We start from the raw sequence: 13,502 nt of genomic DNA on the forward strand, positions 1-13,502 counted from the left end.
TCAGATGTAACGTTAAACAATTTGTTAAAAGTTACATAAGCTGCTTAAATGACGAGGCCCCGTGTCTGGTGCATTAAGCGTTTTGAATCAATTTTCCTTCAAAATCATTTTAATTTCACTTGAAAATACACATGATGAACTTTAAATCTCCCCAAAGGGAGATATGTGTGTGATTACGTTTTTAAAAAAGCGTTCTCCAGAAACAGCTGGAGGCAGAATCTCAAGTTGTATTAGGAGGAAATTGGATAAATATTGGTGAGGAAAACATTGAGAATAGGAGGGAGGGACTGGGCGGGTAGGTGGCTCAGGGGCAGCTGCAGATTGAATTGTCCCCTTGTGTGCTGTCAAATTCTACTATTCTAATTGTTAAGTAGATGTTTTCTTTTAGGGAGCTTTATCACATAGGGAGAGAGCAGGACTGGACAGAATGCATTAGATAGAAGCCAAATACTTCAAACTATCATATATATTCGTCACCAGACTTTTGGATGTGCCAATATTTCTCAATTATTTTTTAGAATGGACCTCTTTTAACTATTTTATTGTAAGGATTAATTTCCCTTTGGTAGGGAAGTTCAGCACATGGATACAGTTCCGAAGTATGTCAGTTTCTGTGGCTTGTAATGTCGGCCAGCTAGTTTCCATGAGGGAAGTCACGGAGTTGCATCAGAAATTTCCTCTCCTCTTTGCCATGTGATGTGTAGGTGACACTTGCAGGTGCCTGTTGGAAACCAGAGGTTTGTTTCTGGAACCAGGCTACTTCATAAACAATAATATAAAAGCAAAATATGGCAGTTGCTGGAAATCTGAAATAAAAACAGAAAATGCTGGAAAAACTCAGCAGGTCTGGCAGCATCTGCGGAGAGAGACAGAGTTAAGATTACAAGTCCAATATGACTCTTCCTTCTGAAGAAGAGTCATATTGGATTCGAAACGTTAACTCTGCTTGTATATGTATATATATATATATATTTTATATGCTTTTCTTTTTCCACCTATTTCTATTATTTTAAAATTTATTTCCATCCTTTGTTTTATCTCCACCTTTTAACCTATTTCGATTCCTTTCCCCCACCCCACCCCCACTAGGGCCATCTGTCACTTGCCTGTCCTGTTTTCTATCCTTAATGTCACCATTAGCACATTCTTTAGTTAATATCACCACCGTCAACACCCCCTTTGTCCTTTTGTCTGACATCTTTGGCAATCTCTTCTTTGCCTCCACTGGCCCTCTATCCAGCTCTACCTGTCCCACCCCCCCTCAACCAGTTTATATTTCACCTCTTTTCTATTTTTCCTTAGTTCTGATGAAGAGTCATACGGACTCGAAATGTTAACTGTATTCCTCTCCGCAGATGCTGTCGGACCTGCTGAGTTTTTCCAGCTATTTTTGTTTCCATTCTTAACTATCCAGTGGAAAGTGAGAATTTGCTGCAGTGACTTCTCATCCCACTCTATGCCTCTGGAGTCACCCAAGGTTGGATCTTGGCCTCCTTCTATTTCTCATCTATATGTTATTCCTTGGTGACATCATCTAAAGTGACTAATCAGTTGGCACATAAATGGTGATTTCACCCATCTCTACCTCACCACCTCTCAACTCCTCCATTGCCTCGGTGTAGTCAGACTGCTTGTCCAACATTCAGTTCTGGATGAACAACAGTTTCCTTCAGTTAAACATCGGGAAGACTGAAGCCATTGTTTCCCCCCCCCCCACCATATTGGGATATGTCTAATCGCCATATTTGCTAATCACCTGATTAGTATATAAAAATGATCAAATGTTGTTGGGCCTGGGATTTCATTACTTATATTCACACAGCATTATGCATGTGAATCTTAACCTTTTTGTGCATTTGTTGCTAAAAGGGTGAGATAAAAAGCAGAGAAAGCAAGTGAGATGGAGGTGTAACATTACAAAGAAATATTAAAGTGAATGGACGAAACTGTAGCAAATGAATTCAATGTAGACAAATGTGAGATCATCTACTTTGGATCTAAAAATGATGGAACAAAATAATTTCTAAATGTCGAAAAGCTCGAAAAGCATGAATGTTCCGATTTTTATTCATCGGTCTACTTTACTTGTTCTTTATCTAGATGTAGCATCACAGTTCCTCCTTACTACTTAGTGGTCACAAGGTCGACAATAATATTTCTGTGCCCTACCCTAGAACAGTACACAGCAGACACATTGCAAAAATGGCAAATAAGTGAGGACCAGGCTTTAAAGTCAACGGGTTATCTTTGCGTCCATTAACCTCGTAGACTCATTAAACACTGCTCTTACATTTCAGTCTTATGTGTGCTTTACTAAAGTTGCACATCGAATCAAATCATATCAAATATAATAACTTAGAATCATAGAATCTTACAGCCCAGGAAGAAGCTCTAGGGTGCATTATGCCTGTGCTGGCTCTTTGAAAGAGCTAGTTCCTGCTCCTGGTCTGGGACCTGCTGCTGTCCCAGCTGTGGGCACTGCTCCCGGTGGCACTGCTGGACTGAAGGGCTGCTGTCCCTCTGATTGGCTGCTAGCTCCCAGAGGCTGGATACCCTGCCTCAGAGGGGCAAAAGTCACAACCTCAGGCAATTAATTGCCTGACAATTGTAAAATCTGTTCATGGCTTTCAGTGCTGGTAGAGGCAGGCTCCCTCCTGACCTTCCAGCCAGTGGGTGGGGCCATAACCTTGACGTTAAATCCCAGCCTCCATTAAATATGGAAGTGGGTGCTTTCGAGGCAGGTTGATGTCAAGTTTGAGAATTTAGAGATCTTTTCTTTGCGCTGACCCCCAACTTCCAAATCCTTGCTGGTTAAAATCTACTGTTACAGACAGGACAAAGATTAATTTAAATAGCCCTGTTTTCTCCTCTCACCACCAACCATAAACAGAAAGGTGTTTTGATTTTGATTTCCCCCCTTTTAAGCAGTAGTGTATTTCCCAACCCCTCAGATTTGGTATAATTCAATTTTTATTAATAACCCCACAGCAAACTCGAGATAGGGTAAACTCAGAGGGTTAGTTTATTCGCACGCACTCAAAATGAGGGGGCGGGGGGGATATCACACATAGCCTCCCTGTGCATTCATACAATAAGAGAGGGATAGAGAAAGAAGGATTTACAGGACAAAGACCACAGAGCAAAGAATTATTGTTTCACATGAGTCCAGAATCAAAGTCCAATGGTGTATTCCTTCAGAGTTTGGTAGGTTGAAAACTGATGCTGGATAATTCACTTTTCCAGTAGGGGGTACTTCCATGACGAGATAGGCACCTGGAAAAGGAGTTGTCTTGTAGGCAATGGTACAGAAGTTCCAGTAGAAACAGTGTATGAGGGGACTGGCATTCACTTAGAGAGAGCCCTTTTTCTGCTACTACTTGCTAGATGGAAGGTGGAAGACTGAGCTTTGCAGCTCCACAGGCAATATTACAGGTTCTTCCAGCTAGAGGGGTCATGTCACATGACTCCCACCTCTCTACTTTGGCCTTGACAAAGGGTGTACATTTCTTTGTCTAAGTTGCTGATGTTAATGTCACAACCATTAAGAATTTGAAAGGAGGTTGCAGGGTCCTTCGTCCTGTCAAACTAGCAGACTCCAGTGGCCATGCCTGGCTTATGAAATGTTGATGGCCTTTGTATTATTCCTTTTGAATTTGGTCTCTGCAGCCCGCAGGGTCATTAGCATCTCTTCAGATATAATGAGGTGTCAGCTTCTCTGATACTGCCAGAAAGTTCCCTTTGTTCTGGGTTACAGGTGGGCATAGCTTCGGCCTTTTTAAAGTCTTTGGCCAGTTTCTAAAATTTTAGAAATTAGCCAGGATTATATTTTATAAAAATATAGAGTGTGAGGTCTTAGCTCTGTTACACTATTAACACCAGCCTGTAATCAGAGGTCATTGTTAAATACTGGGTTTCATCTGTCTGTTATCTAAGGGCATTTTAAAATACTGAGAGTCCAAAATTTGCCAAGTCCCAAAAACAAACACAGGAATGATGAGGCATGATTATTCAGCGCTTGTTGCTTCCAGTGCAGGCAGCATGCAAACTTCAGACTGCTGCTTATTTATTGGATTGCCATTGCTGAGTGTGCTATTGACTGGTTGCATTGCCTTAACAGGGGTGCAAACATCATGAGGAGCTAGCACAAGTTCAAGTTTGCTTTCACTACTCAAAGCCAGCCTGAGCCTCGTAAATCGCTGATGCTTTTTTGACTGGAGCAGGTGCTGGAAGTGGCTGAGGAAGAGAATCTAACCTGCAGGAAGATTAACTATGGCACAACAGGGGAGAGAGCAGGCTCCAAGGTTCTCCACTGCAGAACTGGAGGCCCTGATGTAGGAGATGGATAAGAGGAGAGATGTCTACTTTCCACAGGCTACAAGGAAGCCTACAACGAAGACAGTGGGAGCACATACTTATTGCGGTCAATACTGGCAGTCTAACCATGAAGTTGCAATGCTGCATGAGGTTCAGTGACCTCAAAGGAGATCAAGATCAGTGAATGCATCTTAAAATATCAATTTCCACCAACTTTATCACTTGCCTCACATGGCGAATGCATCACAAGCCCATCACTCACCCACCAATCTCTAGCAATCATGGCTCATATCTAACATTCATAGCTTCACCCCACCCTCACACACTCAGCATAGCTGCAAGTCTCACACCTTTCACACACTGCAACCACATCACTCAAACACATTGCATCACACTCACTGACACTTCTCTCTCTTGCACGACAAGGTGACACATAACTAGAGGATAGCAGAAATTACTTAGAGGGTGTCAGGAATGCCTGCCTGTCCTCCCCTCCATGGTGGAGACTGTACTGTTCATCACTGGAGCAGGCATGACTGAGGCTGCGGCCAACAGTGGGGCTGAAACCATTAAAGATGATGATGATATCATTATACTTAATTCTCCTTCTCACAGCCCACTCCACCCTCACCCACAGTCTCTTCTGCTTTACAAGCAGCAGATAGTGTAGGCATACACATTGTTTCCCCCTCTCCCTCCCCTTGGTGCCTTTCTCCTTTCAGATACCCAAGGACTGCCACCTGGCCAGGCTGTGGTGGAACAAAGAGGTGGAAGAGCAAGAAGACAGTGATGAAGAAGAAACACCATCTCTCACTTGCTGCCACCAGTTCACATACTGACACTGCATGTACTTTAGAGGATGATTTAGAGGCAGGATCTGTACGTGGTGAGATACTGGGCATGAGTGGCCTGCAGCCAGGGCAGGGGAAAGATTAGTGCAGGTGCCAGCCCTTCACACGTGTCCACACACGAGTTCTGCTACAAAGGGCTCAGATGAAGATTTCAATGGGGCGCCCTACAGAAAAAGCTGATCGGCGCGCATGCAGAAATCATAGAATTGTTGCAGAGCAAAAGGAGATCATTTGGCCCGTTCTGTCTGCACTGGCTCTCCGAATGAGCAATTCACCTCGTGCCATTCCCCTGCCTTCTCCCCCATAGCCCTGCACCTTCTTCCTTTTCAGATAACAGAAACGTTTGTTGCATTTTCTGGCCTTCCATGAAGTCTGTGATCACTGTCATAGAACATGAAGGAGTCTGATACCAACCTTAGATATGACTTTTCACAGAGCTTGGAGCCCACCCTTTCCACCAGTAATTGGTGGCCAACTTCATTAGCGCACTTGTGGACCCAAGTGGCTGACGTCTCGGCTCCAATTGCACCACAAGCAGAAGCCAGGCAATGTTTGAATACTGCAGTGGAAGCTCAGGCTGAAGTAATGCAAGTTCAGCTTGCTGCCATCATGTCTGTGATACCAATGTTCAAAGGGGCTTTGTAGGGTGTCACAGCGATCCAACAATCTGCCCTGCAACACATGGCTCAGATTGCTGATGTACTGCCCTGGGGGAGTGGCAGTGGTTCTGTTAAGCACAAACCTGCTGTCCTCTCTCAGGAGGACAGTTTTCATTCTCTCACTATTGTCACTCTGCTAGTCAGCCCAGACTGCCAAGTTATCCCTGCCAAGTTCGTACAGTCTGAAGCCAGACCTTCCAGGGCCAGAGCTGCTCGAGGTCATCCTGCAAGGCCATTTGCAGTCTTCCACCAGTGAAAGTCAACAGCCATTCACCATCCATGCTGCAGCCACTGTGGTTGCACCTTTTAGGAGCACTAGGGTGGGCATCAGGCATAGGCACACAAGAGACAGTATAAGGGAATGCACACGGGTGATTGGTTGACTTTTATATGGAATATTAGATGGGTTGATTTATAAAGTTGGTTTGGAATGTTAGTTTTGTGGTGGCTTTTATTTCAGCATTATGGCCAAGTGGATGCACCACAATCAAATGAGTGGATCACGGACAGCCTGTTTGGAAGGGGGCTGTGTTAATTGCCTCCCCACTTTCTCCCTCTTTTCCTTTTTAGCTGCCTGCTACTTACCTGGTGGCAAGGGCTGTGCCCTCCTGATGGTGAGGGTTGTGCAGGATGCAGCAGACCATGACGAATTGTGACAAACGCTCTGGAGAGCACTGCAGAGTGGATCAGGCAGTGGAAATGTTGCTTAAGCATCCCAGTGATCAGCTTGATGATATTCCTTGTGGCAGCATGGCTTTCTTTATATACCTGCTGCCCATGTGTGCATGGGTTGTGTACTGGAGCCACGAGCCAAGTAGTCCTTGTCATCCAGTAGCCACCATTTGATTTGATGTGATGGATTAGTGAGCCAGCATAGAATAAGGGCATCCTGACATCTGCCAGGATATTAGGAATCAACCTGCATGATCATAAGACCATAAGACATAGGAGCAGAAATTAGGCCATTCGGCCCATCGAGTCTGCTCCGCCATTCAATCATGGCTGATAAGTTTCTCAACCCCAATTCTCCCTCCTCCCCGTAACCTTTGATCCCCTTACCAATCAAGAACCTATCTATCTCGGTCTTAAATACACTCAATGACCTGGCCTCCACAGCCTTCTGTGGCAATGAATTCCATTGATTCACCACTCTCTGGCTAAAGAAGTTTCTCCTCATCTCTGTTCTAAAAGGTCTTCCCTTTTCTCTGAGGCTGTGCCCTCGGGTCCTAGTCTCTCCTACTAATGGAAACATCTTCCCCACGTCCACTCTATCCAGGCCTTTCAGTATTCTGTAAGTTTCAATCAGATCCCCCCTCATCCTTCTAAACTCCATCGAGTATAGACCCAGAGTCCTCAAACGTTCCTCATATGTTAAGCCCTTCATTCCTGGGATCGTTCTCGTGAACCTCCTCTGGACCCTCTCCAGGACCAGAACATCCTTCCTGAGATATGGGGCCCAAAATTTTCTCAATATTCTAAATGTGGTCTGACCAGAGCCTTATAAAGCCTCAGCAGCACATCCCTGCTTTTATATTCTAGTCCTCTCAAATTAAATGCCAACATTGCATTTGCCTTCCTAACTACTGACTCAACCTGCAAGTTAACCTTAAGAGCATCCTGAACTAGGACTCCCAAGTCCCTTTGCACTCCAGATTTCTGAATTCTCTCCCCATTTAGAAAATAGTCTATGCCTCTATTCTTCCTACCAAAGTGCATGACCTCACACTGCCCCACGTTGTATTCCATCTGCCACTTCTTTGCCCATTCTCCTAACCTGTCCAAATCTTTCTGCAGCCTCCCCACCTCCTCAATACTACCTGCCCCTCCACCTATCTTTGTATCATCTGCAAACTTAGCCAGGATGCCCTCAGTTCCTTCATCTAGATCATTAATGTATAAAGTGAAAAGTTGTGGTCCCAACACTGACCCCTGTGGAACTCCACTAGTCACCGGCCGCCATCCTGAGAAGGACCCCCTTATCCCCACTCTCTGCCTCCTGCCAGACAGCCAATCTTCTATCCATGCTAGTACCTTGCCTCTAACACCATGGGCTCTTATCTTTCAGAGCAGCCTCCTGTGCGGCACCTTATCAAAGGCCTTCTGGAAGTCCAAGTAGATAACATCCATTGGCTCTCCTTTGTCTAACCTACTCGTTACCTCCTCAAAGAATTCTAGCAGATTTGTCAGACATGACCTCCCCTTGATGAAACCATGCTGACTTTGTCCTATTTTACCATGCACTTCCAAGTATTCTGAAATCTCATCCTTAATAATGGATTCTAAAATCTTACCAACGACCGAGGTCAGGCTAATCGGCCTGTAATGATGTGCTGATTATGGTCGCGCACCAGTGGATATTGAGGATTTGGAACCTTTTCTGGTTGTATACATCTTCACATTTGGATGTGGTGTCTGCAAAGCAACATTGGCACTCTGCATCATGGGGAAACATGGTATCGTGACACCATGTGCTCTCTGGAAAGACAGAAAGTAATGTTTCACGTCTCTTTGGAGACAGTGTGTTCAGTGACCTCCCTTATACAGTCTGGAAGCAGCCCATTGAGAAGATGTTCATGGTCACCTTTACAGCCACTGGCAGTGCTGTCCCCATCCGTTCTAAGGTTGCAGGTCTGTTTGTAACAGATGGCAGATTTTTATGAACATCTTGGAGAAGCAGAGATGTCTAACACACTCTTCCCTACTGAGTTTGATATAGGAGAATTGCTCCTTGAACACTCTGGGTGGTAGTAGTCTGCTCAGAGCCCTTCACCCACCCTCTCCTCCCTCTTCAAGTAGCTTGTCCTCCTCTGCATCGCCTCTGCTCAATCTCCCTGTCATGCTGCAGCCCAATGGGTTTGGTAACTACAGCACCCACTATGGAGAGGAAGTGGTCTGAGTAGAATTCTTGAAGTCAGAACCAAGGCCTTTGCCATGTGCAACTCCTCTCCCTGTAGACATCAGTAACTTTAAACAACAGTACAAACCACCCAACACTTCCAACAAACTCAGTAATAATCAGTAAAAATTAATCAGCAACTAACCTAAAAGTAATTGATGACACCTTTAAAAAGTGCCGCTGTGGGAATATCTCCTGCGGCTGATTCATGTTCAGCTGTGTGAATAGAGAGGATGTTGGCAGGAACGCTGAGGCTGAAAATGGCAGTGCTCACCTCAAATCAGTGACTGATGCATGATTTGCCTACTCTGCATATTCTGGTATGCCCATATTGATGACTTACCCAAAATGGTGTCCAGCACGACCAGCATCAAAAGGGTGTGCAGGCGGCATGGACATCATTTTGGTCCTAAAACAGCCCCTGAAGTGTTGAATATATGGGTGCTAAGCATCAGACATTGTAAAATACTGAGCTTCACCTGTCTGTAAACTTAAAAACTGGAATTAGATTAATTCCTTTCATACAGCTAATCCAGTTCACGGTAATTAAATTCTAGTTTGAATGTTACTGAATATTTGGGAGTACAAACCTTGACTATTGCTGAAAAAAAGAGACATGTCGAAGCTTTTCATCTTGCACTGATCAGGACACTTTGCAAGAATACCAATATAAGGGGAAAACAACAATTTATACTGTGTATGTGAAGAGAGTGCTGATTGGTTGGCAAGTGGACTCTGATAGGTAGAGGCGTTACCATGGAGAATGCACCAGTGACTGACAGTTAACTGCCAAGCATTGTTTGAAATTTAAACCAGGCAGCTTGACCCTGATTGGTCAAGGCATTGCCCTGAGGAATGAGTCAACGAATGTCTGTCACTTATTTTGTTTAGCTGAAACAGGTGCAATGTGTATACATGCTCTTTCTGTCTTCAAAGAACAGGGCCCTGTCTATTAATATACTGTCAGTCACCATCACAGGTGCATTCTCCATGGCAACACCTCTACCAGAGTACACTTGTCAACCAATCAGCACTCTCTTCACATACTGTATAAATTGTTGCTTTCCCCTTATATGGATATTCTTGCGAAGTGTCCTGAAGAGTGCAAGATGAAAAGCTTCAACATGTCTCTTTTTTCAACAATACTGAAGTTACTGAATGTGTTGGGTCAGAAATTAAACCTTGTCCCCCTTTTTAGGCATAAAATGGAATGAGAATCGATCAGGGCACCTGACTGAATCAGGCCTTAGACAGTGAAAGATCCAGTGGGACTATTTGGAAGAGCAGGAGAGTTTCCCTGGTGTCCTGGCCAATATTTATCCCTCAATCAAATCAACATCACAAAAACAAATTACCTGGATATTATCACATTGCTGTTTGTGAGAACTTGGTGTGGGAAAATTGGCTGCTGCGTTTCCTACATTACAACAGTGACTACACTTCAAAAAGTACTTCACTGGCTGTAAAGCACTTTGGGACATCTGGTGGTCATGAAAGTTACTCTCCGCAGAGTTCCAAATCTCTGACCTGCTCTTGTAGCCACAGTATTTATATGGCTGGTCCAGTTCAGTTTCTGGTCAATGAATCCCCAGGATGTTGATCGTGGGGTATTTAGTGACGGTAATGCCATTGAATGTCAAGGGGAAATGGTTAGATTCTCTCTGGTTAGAGATGGTCACTGCCTGGCACTTGTGTAGCATGAATGTTACTTTACATTACCATCCTAAGCCTAAACATTGTCCAGGTCTTTGCATATGGACACGAACTGCTTCAGTATCTGAGGAGTCGTGAATATAACAAAATGTTGTGCAATCATCAGCGAACATCCTCAATTCTGGTCTTATGATGGAGGGAAGGTCATTGGTAAAGCATCAGGCTTATCTGTGCTGTCCTCTGAGGTCGAATTCCCTGCCAACACCAACCGTAGATAATTTTGACTGGCTATGCGCAATTTGAATGATGCATGTAATGGGGTCCACACCACCAGGGCCAGTTTTCTACTTGTACCTAAAGTAGGTGTTATCTCCACTATTGATGCACACACATATATATATTATATATATATATATATATATCTATATACACACATTGGCCGTATAATGAGATGTCAGAGAGTAACTGGTGCCTGTGGAATTGCTACCCAGCAAGGATTTAATACCTTCATGGAATGAAGGAAAGAGAACAAACTGCCAAGGAAGGAAAAGAAAAGGGAAATTACTCTGATTTTATTTCAGGACCTTGGAATGTTTCAGCAGTGACTTTTTAACAGAATAACCAGAACAATTGAGAGACAAAAAGAAAAACTTTAATAATAATTTGATAGAATTGTAATGAATCATAATGGCACCAAGATTTTGCCTTTCCCTAAAGTATAGAAATTTGCATAGAATTCTCGTGAAGCAATGCTCATCTGTCAGAAAATGTGATCAATATTTAGCTGTGCTTCACACCCTTTAACATCCCCTAATGATCAACTGAGAACTGGTGTATTAACCATGACACATATCAAAGGGGATCTTATAATCAAGAATCAATAGAGTAAAGAGTTGATTAGTACCCACTTGTGGCACATAACTGGCAACAAAAAAAAAGGTGGAAACCTGAATTTTTCCTGAAACTGGTCCTCGAGCTTCATTTCAATAATTTGACGAGTTTGCCCTTTGCCAACAGTCCATCAGGTCAGTCCCAAGATCGGCAGGTCGGGGGAGGTCAGAGACTGGTTGCCAGAGTACTTCAGGAGTGCTATGGAGCTGGGAGCTGCCAGACTCAAATATTTTGATGACTGTCACTGTTTAGGCTATAATGAGTGCTGAGAAACTCAGATCTCTGGAGCCTGTTCCAATTCTTGATAACTGAAACAGGCATGAAGTGACCCAATGGAAAAAAAGAATTTGGACTTATATAGTGCTTTTCACTACCGCCGGACAACTCAAAGTGTTTTACAGTCAATGAAGTACTTTTGAAGTGTTGTCACTGTTGTAATGTAGGAAATGCGACAGCCAATTTGCGCACAGCAAGCTTCCACAAACAGCAAGGTGATAATAACCAGATAATCTGTTTTCAGTGGCACCGAGGATAACTCCCCTGCCCTTCTTCGAAATAATTCCATGTGATCTTTCACATTCCCTGAGAGGACCTCAGCTTAATGTCTCACCTGAAAGATGGCACCTCTGACTGTGCAGCATACCCTCAGTACTGCACTGGAGTGTCAGTCTAGATTTTTGTGCTCCAGTACCAGCAGTGGGACTCGAACCCACAACCTTCAAACTCAGAGGCAAGAGTACTACCAACTGAACTACAGCTGACACACCACTGGAGCTGCAGAATACCAATATACAACTTACACTTTGTGTCTCTTGTTTATTGCAGGATGGTATTGGGGAGCTCTTAGAGCGAATGAAGCAAACGAGAAGTTAAAAGAAGCCTCTGAAGGTACTTTTCTGGTCAGAGACAGTTCACACCGGGACTATTTTCTCACCATCTCTGTAAAAACTGTTCTGGGACCAACAAACCTGCGAATTGAATACCGAGATGGCAAGTTCAGACTGGATTCGGTGATCCTCATGAAATCCAAGCTTCAGCAGTTCGATAGTGTGGTGCATCTGGTAGAATACTATGTTGTCTTATGTCGGACGCTACAGAACACCCGATGTCTGGCTCTTCAAAACAGAGGCATCCAGCTCTGGTTGACCAAACCATTGTACACTGAGCCCCCTTCTCTGCAACACTTTTGCCGTATCACCATTCATAAAGCAACCAGAGAGATCCAAGAACTGCCTTTGCCAACTAAGTTGAAGAAGTATTTGTCTGAATATAAGTATCAGGTTTAAAACTCTCTTAAAATGAAAGTCTAGGAGGGAACTTTTCTTCAAAATGGCTCCCCCACCCAGGATACTTGCCCTAGCATTTTTATTTACCTGTTTTTCTTGTAGAATATCATCTAATTTTTCCATCTCTGGGACTCTCTCCTCAGCTGTTCTGCTGCAGCCAGTTACAGAGAGGAGATATATGTATCTTGCAGTGGTAAAACTGATTTAATGGGAATACGATTCAGACCAGGTTAGGAGCTAATCTGAAGCAATCCAATTAAGGAAAGGTCTCTAGCGATGGAGCATTCAGCAATGTTACCCTTGGAATTGACTTCTCCTTTGGATGTGATGACTTCAGAACATTTAAATTAATAAATATTAAATAATTAAATCATTTCACAATTGCATTTCTTAATCTTGGTTTTATTTGCATATTTAATTGATTCCCATCGCTAAATTAGCACCAACCTTTTCTCTTATGTTGCTGATATTTGCAAATATCTCAGCCTGCTGTATGCTTTTAGCAGGGGGTGGTTCGTCTGTTGGCTCAATAGTTGTATATCAGATGGATAAATGAGTAAAAGACACATAGGTTATTCCACACATTAGGAATTTCAGCACAAAACAGAGACTATTGTAGAAAAATATCTTATTTGAACACTAATGGAAAGGTAAAGGCTATGGGTGGCACTTGTGCTCTCACTGGGGGCGAGCTTGGAGGAGGGAAGGGCATTGCCTTAGGTGGGATGGTGGCACACCAGAACACTGCCGCCTTCCCACCTCTGCCAGAATTAAGTTCTGGATGCTAAGGTTCATGATCGACCTTCCCGCCCTGCTGCCTATTGAGGTCCTTAAGTGGCCAATTAGTGACCACTTAAGGGTCCCATCCTGCCATCGCTGGAATTAACCCAGTTACAGGTGGGCCTGTCGCAATGCAGTGTGCACGCTAAGGGAGTGGACATCAGGAAGTATA

The 13,502-nt window shown here is 43.7% G+C and overlaps 1 protein-coding gene across 2 annotated transcripts in view; it reads left to right on the forward strand.

Moving 5' to 3' along the window:
* socs2 (suppressor of cytokine signaling 2) overlaps nucleotides 1-12,925 on the forward strand; it is a 14,814-nt gene extending 1,889 nt beyond the window's left edge. For both annotated transcript variants that reach the window (XM_078553685.1, XM_078553684.1), the window contains one exon: nucleotides 12,090-12,925. In XM_078553685.1, coding sequence (XP_078409811.1) covers nucleotides 12,090-12,550 — 461 coding nt within the window. In that variant the 3' untranslated portion in view covers nucleotides 12,551-12,925. The remainder of the gene's footprint in view (nucleotides 1-12,089) is intronic.
* The last annotated feature ends 577 nt before the right edge of the window (nucleotides 12,926-13,502 follow it).

The sequence above is a fragment of the Cetorhinus maximus genome, chromosome 12 (genome assembly GCF_964194155.1).
Source record: "Cetorhinus maximus chromosome 12, sCetMax3.hap1.1, whole genome shotgun sequence".
NCBI classification, from domain to species: domain Eukaryota; kingdom Metazoa; phylum Chordata; class Chondrichthyes; order Lamniformes; family Cetorhinidae; genus Cetorhinus; species Cetorhinus maximus.